The sequence below is a fragment of the Prionailurus viverrinus genome, unplaced genomic scaffold (assembly GCF_022837055.1).
Source record: "Prionailurus viverrinus isolate Anna unplaced genomic scaffold, UM_Priviv_1.0 scaffold_35, whole genome shotgun sequence".
NCBI lineage: Eukaryota > Metazoa > Chordata > Mammalia > Carnivora > Felidae > Prionailurus > Prionailurus viverrinus.
In genome coordinates this window covers 7,143,039-7,161,905 of record NW_025927605.1, presented here as the reverse complement: position 1 = coordinate 7,161,905, position 18,867 = coordinate 7,143,039, and the positions used below count along the sequence as shown (strand labels likewise).

The 18,867-nt window shown below is 49.1% G+C and overlaps 1 protein-coding gene across 5 annotated transcripts in view; it reads right to left on the bottom strand.

Moving 5' to 3' along the window:
- Positions 1-3,082: 3,082 nt before the first annotated feature.
- CALCOCO2 (calcium binding and coiled-coil domain 2) overlaps positions 3,083-18,867 on the bottom strand; it is a 28,461-nt gene continuing 12,676 nt past the window's right edge. For 3 of the 5 annotated variants that reach the window (XM_047845874.1, XM_047845873.1, XM_047845875.1), the window contains 13 exons: positions 17,378-17,480; positions 17,085-17,218; positions 15,018-15,143; positions 12,644-12,732; positions 12,231-12,300; positions 11,167-11,289; positions 10,797-10,886; positions 9,406-9,564; positions 9,033-9,095; positions 8,147-8,242; positions 5,940-6,075; positions 4,636-4,664; positions 3,083-4,107 (listed from right to left, as the gene is read on the bottom strand). In XM_047845874.1, the coding sequence (XP_047701830.1) occupies positions 3,931-4,107; positions 4,636-4,664; positions 5,940-6,075; positions 8,147-8,242; positions 9,033-9,095; positions 9,406-9,564; positions 10,797-10,886; positions 11,167-11,289; positions 12,231-12,300; positions 12,644-12,732; positions 15,018-15,143; positions 17,085-17,218; positions 17,378-17,480 (1,395 nt within the window). In that variant the 3' untranslated portion in view covers positions 3,083-3,930. Of the gene's footprint in view, positions 4,108-4,635; positions 4,665-5,939; positions 6,076-8,146; positions 8,243-9,015; positions 9,096-9,405; positions 9,565-10,796; positions 10,887-11,166; positions 11,290-12,230; positions 12,301-12,643; positions 12,733-15,017; positions 15,144-17,084; positions 17,219-17,377; positions 17,481-18,867 lie in introns of those variants that run through there. The other 2 variants (XM_047845876.1, XR_007149444.1) reach the window with 2 other exon arrangements.

The window sequence follows — 18,867 nt, the reverse complement described above, 5'->3', positions numbered from 1 at the left end:
TTTTTAACCTTTGAAGAATACAACAGCTCAAGACAGAATTCGTAGAGCACACCATTCACCCATTTAGAGTGTGTAACTCAGGGGCGCCTGGGTGGCTCGGTCGGTGAAGCGTCCGACTTCGGCTCAGGTCATGATCTCACGGTTCGCGGGTTCGGGCCCCGCGTCGGGCTCTGGGCTGACCGCTCGGAGCCTGGAGCCTGCTTCGGATTCTGGGTCTCCCTCTCGCTCTCTCTGCCCCTCCCCTACTCTCATTCTGTCTTTCTCTCTCTCTTAAAAAATAAACATTAAAAAAAAAATAAAGTAATTCAATAAAATAAAGTATGTAATTATGCCACTATCTGCACAATAAATTGTATTATTTCAGAGAGAGGGAGAGAGTGCAGGGGAGACGGGCAGGAGGAGAGGGAGAGAAAGGATCCCAAGCAGGCTCCACACTCAGCACAGAGCCCGACGTGGGGGCTTGATCTCGTGACGCTGGGATCATGACCTGAGCTGAAATCAACAGCGGGACGCTCAACCGACTGAGCCACCCAGGCGCCCCTTAACTTTTATTTTATTTTAATTAATTAATTTTAATGTTTTATTTTTATGTTTGAGACAGAGACAGACAACATGAACGGGGGAGGGTCAGAGAGAGAGGGAGACACAGAATCCGAAGCAGGCTCCAGGCTCTGAGCTGTCAGCACAGAGCCCGACGCGGGGCTCGAACTCACGAACTGTGAGATGACGACCTGAGCTGAAGTGGGTCGCTCAACCGCCTGAGCCCCCACAGGCGCCCCTTAAATTTTATTTTTTTTTTTTTAATTTTTTTTTTTCAACGTTTATTTTTGGGACAGAGAGAGACAGAGCATGAACGGGGGAGGGGTAGAGAGAGGGAGACACAGAATCGGAAACAGGCTCCAGGCTCTGAGCCATCAGCCCAGAGCCTGATGCGGGGCTCGAACTCACGGACCCGTGATCGTGACCTGGCTGAAGTCGGACGCTTAACCGACTGCGCCACCCAGGCGCCCCTAAATTTTATTTTTAAGTAATCTCTATACTCAATGTGGGGCTCAAGCTTCCAACCCCGAGATCCAGAACCGCGTGCTTTACCGACTGAGCCAGCCAGGTGCCCCTCAATTCCTTTTTGCTCCCAAATAATATCTCCTCCTCTAGATAGGCCGTTATTTCACTCGCCCACTCATCAACCGATGGGCATTTGGGTTGTTTCCATGATGGGCAAGTTATTGCTCCACGTTTCAACTTCTTCCTCTACAAAAACGGGAGTTCAGAGCCGTTTCGGAGATTACTGAAAGCGTGCGTGGAATACACGAACGCGGCCCAAACGATAAAGCGCTACATGCAGGTAAAGACAATTATATTAATATTTATAGGAGGTCAACTAAGGAGAGCGCTGGGGCTCGCCTGACTTCCCCGAGTGTGCGGCCCCCTGTGGGTCACCTCAGGGGAATTAGGTGAGTGTCTCTTTGGGTTTGATCCCCAAGGAGAGTCCACTTTGCGTCTTTTTTTTTCTAGGCGGGGGACTGCAATCGCTCTCAGCCGGGGCGGCTCATCGCATTGCCATTTGTTGCTAGGAGACCAGCTTAGAGCGGGCTCGGCTCGGTGCCGTCCCCCGGCCACTGCAAGAAAACCACCCGAGATCATAGAAGGATATTTAAACATCAGGGCAGTTTCATTTCATCCCAGGGCACAGGGCTGAAGCTACAGGTGTTCTTAGGGCCCCAGGCTCTCGGACGGCCTTGCCAACACTCACGTCCCGGATTTTCACTAGCTTTCTCTTACCACGCTCTCGCACACACGTGTGCCGGGTGCCGGAAGCGTGCTAAATAGTGCAAAAACACCTTCGTAGTAAGACCAAGAGCAACTGAGTTAGGAGGGGAAACTGGTTGCCATGATGGGTACGACGCTTCTAAAACCCAGCTGGGCTCTAAATACCGTTTGCCCCCGGTAACTTCCTGCTATTTTTTTGCGGGGTCTTTTACGGCTCTAAAACGAGTGGGTGCAAGGGGGTGAGAGGGGAAAGGCTGGGGTAAGGCGTGGGTTATAGGAGAATGATTGTTTCCTTTCACCAGGAGCCGCCTGGAGCATAAGTTCGCCTTCAAATCCTTGGTAAGAGCAGCTGGGGATAACGAACAGTGGTTAAAGATGCTTTGTTTTACGTCCAGCAAAAAGGATCATTAGCACCTTTTTTTTTTTTTTTTTTTTTTTTTTTTTTTTTGGTATTCACCGATTGGGATCATGTGCACCACTGCTCTTCGCCATTCATGTGCTTAATTAAGAGCTGATGAGTGCAAACTAAAGGAAATTGCAGCTCTCCGCTGGACCTATCTGGGAAGCGGCAGAATTTCTGCAGCGAGGAAAGGGATCTGCCAGGAAAACGGTGTTACCACCTCCCCGTTACGTTTCTCTGCCGGAGTTCCTCTTAATGTCACACTGGAACCTTAAGGGGCGAAAGGCTGGGCGTCCAAGAGACAGCTCGTTGAAATGCTGATAGGGGAGGAGGAGAGGCAGGAGTACAGTTTCATGTTCGTTTTATCAAAGGAGAAATAAAGACAAGGAGCGGTGACCGGGGCAGTATAGCTGGTCTAGGGCCGAACTCCAATCGCGTCGGGAAAACCCCGGGAAGGAGGCTGGCTCAACCTTACTCGTGACATCATGTCTTACATCATTCTGAGGTTTTTGTACAAGTCTCTATGGTGACCCGCTGGTGGCCTGCCTGAGAGTCCTTTCCATTTGTTCCGTCCCTGGAGGGGGAGAGAAAATGGAATTGCTTTCTTGTAGTTCAATTAGGCAAATCTGGATGGAGGGACTAGAACCTGGTTCGCGAAGAGTGCCCGAGTCCACACCGTTCCCTTTCAAAAAGTGCACGGAAAGCCGGAACAAGAAGTCAGAGCCCTAGATTTCTCAAACTAATGCTCCGTCACCTTGCTCTCCGTCTCAAGACAAGGGCCGGGACGCTTTTGTTGACTAGTTCAGACAAATGAAGAGAAATCACTGCTGGGGCCTACAAGTCCCATAGGCCTCTTGGTCACCCTTTTCTCCTAAGCTTAGAAATAAAAGACCGCAAACTCAAATGACCAAATTGAAGTTACCCACGTCCCTGAAACAGAGGACTAGTTTATTTTTAGTATTAAAGAGATTAATAGCTCTCATTATTCTGACTTCTCCATATTCAAAACTCACCTGCTCAGAAAGTTGCAAACCCAGTTTCTAACAGGTCCTACTAATCATTACGAAAGGACTTACAACAATAAAAGTTACGTGCATAGGAAAGATCGAAGAGTAGAAAATGCCAAACAGAGGTATCCAGAGAGAAAGAAGGCCTGTGATTGAAATAATATTTTGTGTCCAGGGTTCAGGAATAAGATGCTTCTGCTGGGAGCTGTGAAACCTTTGGTCTCCAAATTGGATGACCGAGTTCTCTGCAGTGACATTTTTGCCCAGGTTAATGCCATCAGTGGGAGGAAGGGACCTGAGGAGGAGGAGGAGGAGGAGGAGGAGGAAGAAATTCTCAACCTCTGCTCAATCACCAGCCGCAGGCTTAAGACTCAGAACTGAGTGCAAAACCACTCAAGGCCTGACCTTGAAGGGCGCTGGGACAACTCGGAAAATGAATCACTTAGTGCTCGAGTCAAGCCGGTCAGTTCCGTCCCAGGGCCCTTGTGCTGGAGACCCTCGGAAGGCTGGGCACCAGAGGGGAGAGCAGGCCACGGCTAGTTATGGGATTTAAAAGGTAGTAGTAACCCACAAGGATGGAAGTAACAGCCCTCACCACATAATCAGCATGACTCCACCCTTAGGGCAGCAGGACTGAGTAAATCCCTAATAATTTCACGTTAGGCAGGGTCTTGGGTCATAACTCCAAGTAGAAGCTATAGGTTCTACTCTATCAAAATCTATGTACGGTATAGATCCAAGAGGCCGGAACACTTAGAGACTGTGGCAGAACACATGGTCTTCGAAGATCTGCTTCTCTTTTGCTGGGAAGGTCTTGTCACAAATCGGACAACTCAAACAGAGGGGCTGTGGGCGTTGCTGCTCCGAGGTGAAATCAAGAATGTCGCCAGCGAAGTCGGATTTGCAGGTGGGGCACTTCTTGACGGCGAGCTGGGAGGAAGGGCAAAGAGGTCAGCACAGAGGCAAGCTCTAGGTAACAGGGGCCACGTCCCGTGTTCTACTGGATTCTCAGCACGGAGCATAATGCTTGGCCCACGGCAGGTGCTCAGGAAACGGACGACGAACGAACCGATTCACGTTCGGAGGCCCTCCCTGGGGCTTTCTCTACCCCAGGGGTGAAAGGACCCACTAGTGCTAAAGCGGTCAAAGAGCTTCCAGCCCAGAAGGGACACGGGACATGCCCTGTGGCACCGGCTGCCTTGTTCGCATCTCCTCCCTGGTTCTGGTACCTCCGCTCACGGGTGGAGATCTACCCGCCAGAAAGCTGGCGGACGAACCGGGCTTTCTTCTCCCCGCCTCGACAGGCTCACTCGGCTTCGGGTTTTGACCCAATCGATCCAGCTGACTTCCGGAATTATCAAAACGAACCAGGCTCCCTACGCTTCTCCCATGAACTTGAGCAGGAAGGGACATTTCTCAAGGATTTGATGTGGGCACTCTCATGATTCACGTACTTACCAGGCTTGGGGCAGAACTTTCCTGGATACCTGAGGATAATAACAAAGATTTCATTCAGTGAAAGAAATACCATCCCCAGGTTCCCCGACCGTGATGCAGCAGCTGTTTTCTGTAACTCTCTTTGTCCCCCTCTCTCCCCACTGCGTCTCTTTCTCTCGCCCATGTACCATTAACTTCCGACAGAGGGGATCTAGGTCGACGATAAAGGGAAAAGAGGAAAAAATAATGAAGTGGCATTTGGGATAGCCATGCATATTGCTATACAGTCAGAAAAAACAGATAAACCTCAGTATGGGAAACACGAGATTTTAGTAAAAACAGCCACGATTTAGTAAGGAAACAACTTGAGGATGTATCTGAAGACTGAATCCGTGCAAACAGGTATTTTTAAATGTTTATTTATTTTTGGGACAGAGAGAGACAGAGCATGAACGGGGGAGGGGCAGAGAGAGAGGGAGACACAGAATCGGAAACAGGCTCCAGGCTCTGAGCCATCAGCCCAGAGCCTGACGCGGGGCTCGAACTCCCGGACCGCGAGATCGTGACCTGGCTGAAGTCGGACGCTTAACCGACTGCGCCACCCAGGCGCCCCGCAAACAGGTATTTTTAAAGGAAAGGCTTCGAGAACAGTTTTTAAAGAGGAAAACAAAGGTATACCCCTGCCTGCTGTAAAGATTTGACTGGGGCTCTTAAGAGCACACGACCGCTTTAAACTGCCCAAGAAAAGGCAAGGAGGTCTTCTCTTGCTTTTGGAGACAAAGGAGGAGAAGCTCCCTGTTCCCTCGTGCCTGGCAAGGGCACTCTGACCCCTCAGTCCTTGAGTGACAAGGCTGGTTTTCACCCCCGCTTCTGTCCTCCAAACCACCCCGGGGTCTCTGCGGTGCACGTTCCTGTTACCCTCGGTCAGGCCATCGAGGTGGCCGCCATAACTGCCCATTCCTGGGTGGCATACCCCACCTCGTGTGCTTCCATTTCCAAACCTTAATTAGCTTCCTCAGCTTTGTGTGTGTATATCTTCTACACAGAGACATTTCTCTGATTTATATATTTGGAATATAGCCACGGGACTCAATTTGTGTCTGCTGCCTCTAGGCGAATGATCTGATTTGCGTCTTCTAGATTCAGATTTATTTCTCAATTAACACTTCTCGCCTGGCAATCCTTCTATTGGGTCCTCAGCTTCTGCCCAGCAAGTCTTAACAAGGAGACTGGTCTTAATTAGCATCGCAGGCCAAAAAGAATTTTAGTGGGGGGAAAAGGATGCGGGCAGGGGCCTTCGGGCTCAAACGGCAGTTGTCTCTTACCGGAATAGGGGTTTCCATAGACGAGGGCCGGGTTTTGTCCTGCACCTCCTTGATCTGAAGTCGGCACTTGGTATGGCAAGGAGTCAAAATCCAGACCCATGTAACTCAGCAATCTGCTGTTCTCCCTCTTCAAAAGCTAGGGACAGAACGTTGGATAGAGAGACATATTGAAAGACGACGACAAAGAATGGCCACAAGCAAGTGGAGAGGGGACTGCCCGCTTGGCAAGGCTCGGGAAGGTGGGAAAGAGGTAGCTCTCGATGCACAGCGGGGCACTGGGGGGGGTCCCGGGAAACGATCATTTGTAATTCTTCTCCAGAGGAAGCAGCGGCCTCAACACACCGAAGATCTCAGTTCTTTAGACCTGAATTGAAATATACGCTGCATTTTGTTTAGATGAACTCAAAAACAGAATTTTAAGCCTCTAAATTACATACCAGCTGAGGTGGGGTACAAAAGTTGGGTGCCTACAGGAGGGCGGCAGGAGCTCTATTAAGGTTGGAGCTGTTGGATGCTATTGAGGGTAAAATGGTTCTTTTGGTCTCCGTCCCACCTTCCCAGAACGATTTTCTTACACAGTGTGAATACTCATCTGATAGGACTTTCCCGTCTTCATGTTTTATCCTTTCAGATGGATACACCAATAGAGAGAGAGAAAGAAGGACGGCAGGGAGGGAGGGAGGGAGGGAATAATGGGAAGAATGAGAGAGAAGCAGCTACGAGGAGGACAGACAGCGTTTAAAGCTCTTATAATTAGTAAACTGCCCCTTGACATCTTAAAAGGGCTTTACTATCGGTCCTTAACCAAACTTTCAAATATCAGATCTTGGGGTGCCTGGCTGGCTCAGTTGGAAGAGCACGGGACTCTTGATCTCAGGGTTGCGGGTTCGAGCCCCACAATGGGGGAAGAGATTACTTAAAAAAAAAAAAAATTAAAAGAAAAAAAAACCCAGATCTCTTTCCCTGTTGCAAATTGTGTGTCCTCCCTTCTTCCCATGAGCCTACATGGGAAAACAGAGACTGCAAAGTCAAGGTGTATTCATCTAAATCAAGAGGATGAGAATAACAAGACCGGAAACAGACTCCAAAGGTCCCTACAGTACCGAAAGGGGCATAAATGGCGTAATCAAAGCCAGAAAAGATCACTTGGAGGCACAGCCCAGGAGGGTTTCGGACAGGGGAAAGATGGAGAACCACGGGAGGTGTGGATCCAGGAGTAGAAGCCAGAATGCACGGACACCTTTGATGCAAGAGCAGGAAAGTGCCTTTGTGTGCAGCTTCTTTTTAAAAAAAAAAAAAGTTTTGGGGCGTCTGGGTGGCTCAGTCGGTTGAGCGTCCGACTTCGGCTCAGGTCATGATCTCGCGGTCCGTGAGTTCGAGCCCCGTGTCGGGCTCTGTGCTGATGGCTCAGAGCCTGGAGCCTGTTTTGGATTCTGTGTCTCCCTCTCTCCCTGCCCCTCCCCCGCTCATGCTCTGTCTCTCTCTCTCTCTCTGTCAAAAATAAACATTAAAAAAAATTTTTTTTAAATAAAAAAAAGTTTTAACTTACTGTGTTTAATAATCTCTACACCTAAGGCGGGGCTCGAACTCACAACCCCGAGATCACGAGTCCCATGCTCCTCCGACTGGGACATCCAGGCACCCCCAAGGGCAGTTTCTTTATTTAGGGCCATCATCCTCAATCAACAATAACTTGTGTTTAACTCACAGCAGAAAATAAATGTTGGTTGAATGAATGAATGAATGAATGAGGGCACGAATGAATGCACAGCATTTTCTTAAGGGCCCACCAAGGGTCCAGCGATAGTACAGACCATCACTTCTGCCCTGGTTTAGTGGCAGAAAAAAAGGAGAAAGTTGTGCTGAAGGAAAGGGGTCCCTTAACTAGCACAAAAAGGACGTAGGATATGATTCCCCAAAAACAATACCTACAATAGGTATGAAGTTAAGAGTAAAATTAATTTAGATCTTGATCAAGGCTGTTCCTTTCTTGTTGATTCCTGCCACACCAAGCAAGTTTCGGTTGGGGAACCAAGAGAGAGTTCATGGGAGGTGAGGAAACCAGATTAAATTTGCTCTCAGGAGCAATGGTCTCACCCACTGTCCCAGAAAGGGCTCTTTTATTTACCTCTTGGTCACCACATCTCCGGGTCACCCTGCTCCCTCCCCTTAAAACCTTGAGGTTTTCACCGTCCGTACACACTCACATCATTTTCTCTTTCCAATCTCTCTTTCTCTTTCTGCAGAGCATCATATATAATCTTGTTCTCACTCAGTTTTCTCGACAGGCCAGCGTTCTCGTCCTATCGATAATAAAAAACAATTAGGGTTAGGATCACATACTGTCATCTGGATCCCAAGTGGGGGAAAGCGAGGGGCCTGTAGAGGACCTGCTTTCCCAAACTGGTGGGACTCGGGGGGTGGGGGGGGCAAGGGAGCTGGGGCGCAGAGGAGGAGACGCAGGCGGTGTCGACTTACAGAGAAGTGACTTAACAAGATGCTGGGAGGCCTGGGCCGGCATCGAGATGCCGATTTCTTTTGGGTTAGGGGCAGTGTAAGCGACCAAAGATGGAAAGGGCGGTAAGCTTGGGAAGAGCCTCCAGACGGACTTATCAGGATTAGGGCTAAATGGAACCTTGTTCGACCGCACCCAGCCACGGAAATGAGCATCTCTGTCTCGAATGAACATCTCACTCAAGGCGGCGCGGGGCGCTTAGGCTGGCGAGGCCCCCTCCCAGGGAGGACGGGCCTCTGGGCTCAAGTAACACGGAGGACGAAGGAACCCTGGAAGGCATTCCTCCGCGGCCACCGGGAACCCAGGCTGAGGTCCTGGGCTTCCCAGGATGATGACCTATGTTGGAACACCCCACAACGGGTAGGCTTGCTCCCACCTCCTGCCTCCACACACACACACATGCACACGCCTCACAAAGACACTTAAGCTAGTCCTATCAGTTGCGTTTTTGTTTCTGTTTTTGGGTTTTTTTTTTTTCCAAGATTTTTTTATTTGAATGCTGGTGCCCGGACTGCCGTGTGCTTCTAGCCAGCCCTGAGGTAGTAATGCGGGAGGGACTACCCGACGACAGTGCTCACTGCTGGCTCCTGGCTCCCCATCCCCATGGGCTCTTGCTGGCTCTTCTGGTCCTGCTTCACTTCCTCAAAAGGCAGAAATAAGAAAGGACTATCTGAGTCTACGCAGACACCTGCTCGGTGGTTACAAAATCCTTCCCTGAGATCTGTGGCCTGTGGCTGAGCTGGGGGCCGAGATTTCGGGGGGGGGGGGGCCAGACTGGTTTCTGGCCGTCCACGCCTCTTTTTAGCAGGAGATTTTTTTTTTTTTTTTTTTTTTTTTTTAGAAATGTCTCTCCTGAACAAGGATGGACAGTCCTCTGGGCTCTGGGCTTGGTCTAAGCACCACAAACCTTCACACCCCTTGCTGCCTGGGCCCCTTATTTCCGTCACCTACCAGTGCAGCAGCCCTGAGTTGCCTGATCTGTTTGTGGAGGCGTTGACACTCTCTGTACTTCTCTAAGAAACAGGCTTTCCCGGCCTCTACCTTTGCCTGGAGGCGCTCCACCTCTTGTACTAACTGCTCCTCCACTGCCGTTGTCTTGTTCCTAGGCTCCTGAAGCATAAGATACACGGTCCTCATAGTTAGGGTTCCTTGGGATAGGTGGGGAATGAAGAATGGAGCGCCTGGGTCTTGGAAAACACTCCACGAAAACCCAGGGAACCCACACCCGCCACAAGGACCTTCAGACCCCTGAATGGCCACAGGTCGTTTAAACGAGCAATTCCTGGGGCGCCTGGGTGGCTCAGTCGGTTGGGCGTCCGACTTCGGCTCAGGTCATGATCTCGCGGTCCGTGAGTTCGAGCCCCGCGTCGGGCTCTGTGCTCGGAGCCTGGAGCCTGCTTTATATTCTGTGTCTCCTCCTCTCTCTGCCCCTCCCATGCTCATGCTCTGTCTCTCTCTCTGTCTCTCAATAATAAATAAGCGTTAAAAAAATTTTTTTTAAGTGGGAAATAGTCCCATGTTTAGTGGTTGGTCACCAATTCAATTTCTGAAAAACATCAGTGTGGCCAAATAAAACATTTCTCTGGGCGGCCGATTTGGTTCGGGAACAGAGTTCAGAGAACTCTGTTTTCCTCCTTAGCATGCGAAAATATATGGTCTCTCATATATACTGGGACTCCATAGTTGACCGAGTAATGACTGAGTGAATGCATGATGCCTGTGTGATAGGATTTATAAACCCAGCAGCTGGATACCCTCCAGACATCAGGATTTCTCATACCCTTCTATCAATTCAGAAAATGGGGCTTCTTGGTACCTGTCATCACCACGAGGCCTCTTTTCCAACATTCTATTCTACTATAGGAAAAGATCAGACGGTTAGGCTTTCATTACTATATTATTATAGCTCAGAATGATTTAGAATGCTAATTGCTAATATTATAGTAGTTACAACAAAATCTGTTTTGACTGCTGCCATATTCTCTAACCGTACAGCTTAGCGCTACAATTGTCAATTTGTCTGCCCCCCATAAGAACTCTTTAAGGAGGGAGTCGGGTTACTCTGGGTCGTAACCTAGTCCAAGGTTGTGTTTACCACAACCTGTCATGTGGTCACTTCCGGTATCGCTCTGCCATTCACCACGAGGCAGAAACGGCCACCTCTCTGAGACATTTTGTAAACGACAGATTCTCTGTCCTCTTCTGGGTCGAGAGCAAAACGTCCGGAGGCGAGAGCGCTATCCCCGTCTGTCTTTTTTATCCTTTCCGTCACCTGAAAACAGACCCTTCCCCTTCCTTCCCGTAGGCTCCCTCCCCCAAAAGCCACCCGAAGACAGACATGCCTTTAACGCTTGCTGTTTCTTCAGGGTGGTTGTTTCTTCCTGCTTCAGCATCTCCTCTACTGTCTGCTCCAGCTTCTTCTGGCGCTCCTTCTGCACGGAAATAGATTTCAGTTCCGCCGCTGCGGAAACACGGGCGCACGCGCACTGGGGAAGGGCCCGCTGAGCTGATGAGCGAGCCAGGATGCAGAGACAGAGGTGAGTCTGCCCTTGCTGGCTTCTGAGAACAGCCACGGGGCCCCTCATTTCAGGTGGCTTCCTCTGAGGCCTTTCCCGGAGCCGGCGATAACCCAGGGACACGACAGAGTAAAGAAAGAACAGCATACGCTTTCCCGCGAGGGCCTAAAAATGTTAGTTTCGTCCGTGACTCTACCTGCTGGGTTAGAGTGAGAAGAAGCTGGCTGTTTTCCTTGTTCAGACGCTCCAACTGCTCTTGTTTATCTTGATCTCCCTGAACGAGCTTCTCCATTTCCTTCTCTCGAGTTGACAGCTGGGCCTAAAGCAAGATGAGTGAATATAACCAAGATATGAAGGGACCACTGAAGAGGGAGACCGTGCCATTTAATGAATGCTAACACAAAGGGGTGTGTGTTCCGTAGCAACTCCCAACTGCCAGCCAGACACCCCTGGAACGTTTTCTCTTCAGCTCTGCCTTACACCCTCAGTAGCCGAGACTCGAATGGGGACAATTCAACCAGCCGCTCTGTAAGGTACAGCTTCCTCAAAACAAGAGTGATTCAGCTGCTATCTGCTTTACGTTCTAGGCTTTTGAGAAAGACTTGGCTTGCATGGATTTGACAGCTAAAAGAAAAAAGTCTGGAAACCCCTGGGAGAGCTGACAGTCCCCCATCTTTAAAAAAAGATTTTTTTTTTTTTTTTTTACATTTGTTTATTTTTGAGAGACAGAAAGAGCACAAGAGGGGAAGGGGCAGAGAGAGAAGGAGACACAGAATCCGAAGCAGGCTCCAGGCTCCGAGCTGTCAGCACAGAGCCCGACGCGGGGCTCGAACCCACAAACTGCGAGATCATGACCCGAGCCGAAGTTGGATGCTTAACCGACTAAGCCGCCCAGGCACCCCCCAGTTTTTTTTTTAACGTTTATTTTTGAGACAGAGAGAGAGAGAGAGGGAGAGCACACGCGAGCAGGGGAGGGGCAGAAAGAGAGGGAGACACAGAATCTGAAGCAGGCTCCAGGCTCTGAGCTGTCAGCACAGAGGCCGAAGCGGGGCTCGAACCCACGAACTGTGAGATCATGACCTGAGCTGAAGCTGGACGCTTAATTGACTGAGCCGTCCAGGTGTGCCTAGTCTGATGTTTTGAAAGGCACGCTTCGGGCACTCACTACGGTGCAACGTAGCTTTCTCTCTCTGGGCCACCAGGCAGGCGTGGTGGCAAGGGGAGGACAACGCACTCCGGCAAAGGTCCGGCATCACCTACCTGGAGCTGCTCCACCCTGACTCCCATCTTCTCGTTTTCTGAGGACATCTTCTGGTTTTGTTCTTTCAGTCTGCGGAGGTGAAAAACACGCTGATTGCGGGTCAGATCCCCCAGGCCTTCAATGATTTAAGGCCGCCTTGGCCCTAGGGCCGCGGAGTGAGTTTAAAACCCACTCCTCTTCCGTCCTGTTTCGGCTTCCTGACCTCCAACTGCCCGCATTCGACAACTTCACGTTAATACTGGACTTCAGGTCGTGTCTCCTTACCATTCAGATCCTAACTGTCCAACCTAGAATCATTCCTATCACTGTCCTGATGGCAGGACTGTTTTCTAGGGAGTTCTGGAGAACTGATCAGAGCCCGGCCAAGGGTGTCTACAACACGCAGCTCCTCCCGGCCGGGAACCACACTTACTGAAGCAGCTCCGTCTCCCAGCCGTCCTTCTGTGCCTTTGCTTCCTGTTCCAGCTTCTGAGCGGTGCTCTTTAGAGTTTCTAGCTCCTCCTGCAGAACGTCAAAGGAACCGACCATTTCTAAGCCATTTTTTAGTATCTCCGGCATCCAACAAATATTCACAGAACACTTACTACGTGTTAGGCACTTGCTATGTGTCATGACACAGCAGTGAATGAAACGTCCGAGTAAGGGGATTTCCGTATTAACATGTTCTCAATCTGTTCTTTCCCCAAAACGTACGCACCTTAACTTCTCTTCCCCTGGAGCTTGTATCTGTCCATTAATTCATTAAGCAAATGTTCAGTGACTGCCTAGGAAGCACTGTTCCTGCACTGCGGACACAGCAGTGGGTGAAATAAAGTGGCTTTTCTCTTTGAAAGGTGCTATCCAATACATTCATGAATGCTGCGCACGTAATTAAAAGTCAAGTAGCCACATTCAAAAAAGTAAAAAGAAACAGATACAATTAATTTTATTAACGGCATACTTAACCCAACAGGTCTAAAATATTGTTTCAATATGTAAATAAAAAGGAAATATTTGACTTTTTTTTCATACGGAGCCTTCAAAATCTGTTACATACTTTATGCTGCCGGAGTATCACAATATGCCCTGTTTCAAGTGTTCAATAGCCACCTGCGGCTAGTGGCCACCGTACTGGTCCCAGCCATTTGTTTTTTCTTCCCCAACTTCATTTTGCACTGAAGCCAAGCCAGCGTATCAATAATAACTCGCTGCTTTTATTTTTTTAATTAATTTTTTGACTCGCTGCTTTTAGCTCCAAGACTTACAAATGCATAGTCTTTTAAAAAATAATTTATGTTTATTATCTATTTTTGAGAAAGAGAGGCAGACAGAGCAGGAGCAGGGGAGGGGCAGCGAGAGAGGACGACACTGAATCTGAAGCAGGCTCCAGGCTCTGAGCTGTCAGCACAGAGCCCGACACGGGGCTTGAACCCATGAACGGAGATCATGACCTGAGCTGAAGTCGGACACTTAACTGACTGAGCCACCCAGGCGGCCCATTTTTTTTTTTTTTAATGTTTTATTCACTTATTTTGAGAGAGTGTGAGTGCATGCAAGTGGGGGAGGGGCAGAGAAAAAAAGAAAGAGAGAGAGAGAAAGAGAGAAGAATCCCAAGCAGAGACTCTTCTAACAGCACAGAGCCCAGTGCGGGGCTCGATCTCACGAACTGTGAGATCATGACCTGAGCCGAAATCAAGAATTGGACGCTTAACTGACTGATCCACACTCACACGCCCCTGAGCTGCCGGGTCATTTTAAGGAGTAAATGAAGCGATCCGCTTAATTACAGTGGCACACAGTAGGTGCTGAATATTGGCTTGTGTTATCATTACAACTAGTAGCAAGTAGGTAGGTGAGCTAACCCAAGAACCCAGACCTTCTGATTCCTTGGCTAGAACCTGGCAGGTGAGCTCCTGGCCAGACACTGATGGTCGAAAGAGAGCTTGTGAATTATATACCTACGCCACCCCTGTTACCTCACTGCCTACGATTGGCCAGATCTGTATCTTGGACCTGTCATCCACACTTCTATACCAGCCCAGGGCCGAGGACATCATGGGCACTTGTGTGACAGCGAGGTATAAAGAACAGTCTGTCTGGGAGCGAAGAGAAGTGGGTCCTAACCCAGTGGGATCACTAATTTGACCTCTTCCTCTCTCCTTTGGGCCTCGGGTTCCTCACCTGTAGATCAAGGGCTCTACAGATGGTGACTGCCAACGTCTGCGTGTTCTGGAAACTTCTAAGGCATGACCTCAGGGTAATTAGTTTATAGTCTTTAGAGGAGATTCTCCTCTTTAGCTCCTTGCGGGCTCAACTCGCATTCACCACCTGCTGTTTTGAAGGATGTTTCAAAAGAGAAGCAGCAAGGACTTAGGAGAACTTGCAACCTTGCCTTCCTCCCCTCTCCTCCCTCGATGTCCGGACCTAGCTAATCAGAGGAAATACTTTATATTCTCCGTACGAACTGGGAAGACGTCACACCGCCTGAGTTTGAATCCTGGCTCCAACCATCACTGATTAGCTGCAGGAGGGAGCACTTGCCCTTCAGGCCTCAGGTTACTCCTCTGTAAACTCGGGGTAGTAACAGTACCTATATTCCAGAGTTGCAATAAAGTAATCCACAGAAAACTTTCAACGCTGTGCCGATTCAAAAATACGAGTGTGAGGGAGTACGATCACAGGCCAGAGAGAAAGTGGTGCTGGAGAAGAGACACCACCCGCTTCTGACCTCCGTCCTCCAGGTTCGTTACACGTTTTGCTTGTTTGTTGAGTTGGTGTGCGGGTTCGTGGTGAACCAGCGGCCATACCTGCGTCTTGTGGAGCTCAGCCTGCGTGTCTGAGTTCTGCTTCTGGAGGCTGACACAGGTGTCCTTCAGCTCCTGGTTTTCTTTGCGAAGCTCCTTATTGCGCTGCTCGAGTTCCTCCACCTCACCCTACGAAAGAGCATTCGGTCAATTCGCATTCGACCTTTTGTAGCTCGACGGATAGTCAAGGGCCTCTGGCGCAACGTTCCCACAGGCTGGGATGCTGAGGGTCGGCCGGCTTCCCACTCACCATTAGGACATCTGTGAACCTCGAATGGGAACACCTCCTCAGTTGGGAGGGGAAGGGGGCCGTGTAGGCATGTCTGGATAATTGCAACACGGAGCCCGCCGTCACCAAGAAAGGCAGGCAAACAAAATGAAGACCGTAAAAAGCGAAAAAGTGGCTCATCTTTCTGGGGTGGAGGGTTGGCTCCGACCGCATCCCCGTGTTTGTCTCTGCGTGCCTTTCCCACTGCCATCACTGCTCTCCGTGGCCACTCTGCAAAGGTGACAGGCTGGGCTTCCCTTGGTGGGCTCCTTGGGAATGTGTGAGGGGACGAGAGAATAATGGCAGTGACCCAGCAGGGACTGGGGACCCAGTCAGGAAGCCCAGAGAGAGGGAGATTAAACAAACAGGTGTCAAGACCCACTAACAACACGTGTGAATCCGTCTCAAGGCTGGGACAGGATATGGGGTGCGAAGAATCCATATCAATAAAGATGCCATCTCAGTAACTGGTTTATGTTTACGTTCCGCTGACCCCATGGGTGAAGATACGCTTGACCACTCCTCCGCCTGAGTGTGTCCCAGCCCATCCAATGTGACGTCACCGGACTAAGAGATATGGAGACCAACACAAGGACTTGGAGAGGTCTCCCCAGAATTATTAAAAGTCTGGACTAGATCTATTAGGAAAGGTACATGGACTGTAAGGTGCTTGCCCAAGAAACTGCTCAAGAAAGTTTAGGATTGTAACCAAGACACATGGGGTTGGAAAGTGGTTAAGGCTTCAGTAAGAACACAAGTTAAATACGTTTCAAGAGTTTATTTTTAAGTGAGAAGCGATTCACTGTAATGACTTTTGAAAATATTTTTTTATGAACCCCAAAATATATTTCTACTTAAAAAAAAAAAACGTTAAAAGGGGGAATGACAGAAGAATGTGGATTCTTCTCGCAAATGCTTAGTATCGTTTGTCTCTCCTATTGGACGAGCTTCGGGACAGTAAGTGATTTAAATCATTCTTCCCTGCCCGCCACGGGGCTGGATGGAAAGAGGGCATCCTATGAAATAAGTGGGTGAGTAAATGAATCTAATACTCATGTGCACCTGGCCCTGGGCCAGAACTAAGAGACACAAAGAATATTTGGTGTGTGCCTCCTCAGAGGAGCAGATACATTTACTGTGGTGCTAAGATGTGATGACAAAAATTAAGCGATTGGAAAAGTGAAGGGAGTAACTGAACGCCAACGGAGTTACAGAAGTTTTAGAGAAAGGAGAAATCACTTCTTGTGATTCTGTTCAATGTTTCTACGTCATTCCTGAGTAGGTTTGAGTGGGTACAGGATACATTTCTCCCAACAGCATCTGTTAAGGCATTCAGTAAAGGCTTATTTTTTTGATTCAAATTCTACCCTATCCTGAAATTACGATTTTTTTTTTTTTTTTAATTAAAGTAGGCTCCACGCTCAACGTGGGGCTTGAACTCCTGACCCTGAGATCAAGAGTCACTTGCTCCAGGGGCTCCTGGGTGGCTCAGTCGGTTAAGCCTCCGACTTCGGCTCAGGTCACGATCTCACTGTTTGTGAGTTCGAGCCCCGTGTCGGGCTCTGTGCTGCCGACCGCTCGGAGCCTGGAGCCTGCTTCGGATTCTGTGTCTCTCGCTCTCTCTCTCTCTCTGCACCTCCCCTGCTCACGCTCTGTCTCTATCTCAAAAATAAATAAAACATTAAAAAAAATTAAAAACAACAAAAAAAAGAGTCACATGCTCCACAGCTGAGCCAGCCAGGTGTCCTGTGAAATCGCTACTCTCAATGGCGGGAAGGGCTCGAGGTGAGATGTTTACAGACCTGAGTGGTAACAACCAGGATGTCCTCTTCATTTCCTGGACGGAACTGGAAAGGGATACTTGCTCCCCGGACCACGCCGTCCTGATCCACATAGCAGAACTGGTAATACTCATCATCCTTGGGCAGGTAATAAGCTGAAAACGCAACATGATTTTTAATCCAAAATTAGGTCTGGTAAGAAAGCTGAAAATCTGGAAGTCTTTTTATCTGCCCCAGAAAGCTTAGTTAAGCTCAAGGGAATCCGTGTTGGCCGCGGTCTTCAACACCTTTGATCCGGTATTTATTTTCCTTACCTTTGAACTGGACCTCCTGCTGTTTGGCTGAGTCGCTGTTTAGGTCAACGGGCAAAGAAACCCACATGAAGGTGTAATACTCCCGGGTCGTCTTCCAACCCACCTGCAATGACAAAAGGTTCTCGTTCAGCATCTCAAACTGCTCAGGGGAGAGTCCTGATTTGGGCTATGTCTTCTCAAAATACACTTGCTTTTGATTTATGTTGAAAGTAAAATGAATTCTGTATGATAAGATCCACCCACCATTGGATCAGATCTTTTTACTAGTAAGTTTTTTTAATATTTATTTTTGAGAGAGAGAGAGAGTGTGCGAGCGGGGGGGAGGGGCAGAGAGAGAGGGAGACACAGAATCCGAAGCAGGCTCCAGGCTCCAAGCTGTCGGCACAAAGCCCGACGCGGGGCTCGAACCCACGAACCGTGAGATCATGACCTGAGCCCAAGTCGGACGCTTAACCGACTGGGCCACCCAGGCGTCCCCAGATCTTGCTTTTTGACTCAGGACAACTATATGTGGTACAAGGTCTGACACAACTAGAAACTGGCCTGCACGCCCGCACAGTCCAGAATACCTATCTCAGAAGGAAATGTAAACCGGCCGTTCCACACCCAGGACAAGAGTTCCAAAAATTATTAACACCAAGTCAGACAGAGAACGGTGAGTGACTGGGGAAAATCTGGGGTTGTGACTCTTGATCCCGCTGTCTTCTTACAACGCTTCGTAGAACTTCTTAATCAGAAAGCCCTTCTGATCTGCCTTCTCCACTGGTCAGTCCTCTCCTGTGTCCAGTCCAGTCTCGTCACCCATACTGACCTGGTTAGACTAGCACATCTTTAACATGCACTTTTTGAATAATGTGCATGTTGCGGAGTAGAGGGGCCAAAGGGTTCTGAGGTGATGAGGCCCCAGGAAACTGAGCCCAGTCTATAGAATTTTCTTTCTTCAGTGTTTTCCTTAACACGTGCTTAAGGAAGGCCTTTTGGTGCTTCTGGTAGTCATAAAGGCCCCTTCCAGGTACTGAAAGCATTAAGTCATGATATACGGATACTGTAAAACATGCCTCAGAGCAGGAAGCCGGTTAAGTGGAAAATATTCTCAGTAAAGTCGAAGGAGGGTAAAAGATGGCTCAAATCATATCGAGACGGTAAGGGCACACCGGAGAATAGAAAGGGAGCCATTGTGTCTTCAAGGGGAGAACACTCAGCAAATGAGAAGCAAAATTACATCTATTGCCGTATTTTGACCCTGCCTGAGCCCAGTGGGAAGAAGAAGAACTAAAAATAAAATTCCATTTTTATATACGAAGGAATCAGTGCAGGGTTGAAAAGGCGACACTGAACGCTCATCAGAACGTACCGGGGCATGTTTTAGTGTCTCATTAACACGCACCCCATCGCTGGAAGCAGCCCGGAGCCAGCGCGGCCTGTGGTTGGTACAGGAAGCAGGAATTTTATGGAGTCTTCATTCATATCCTGGAGTTTCTTAATGCACT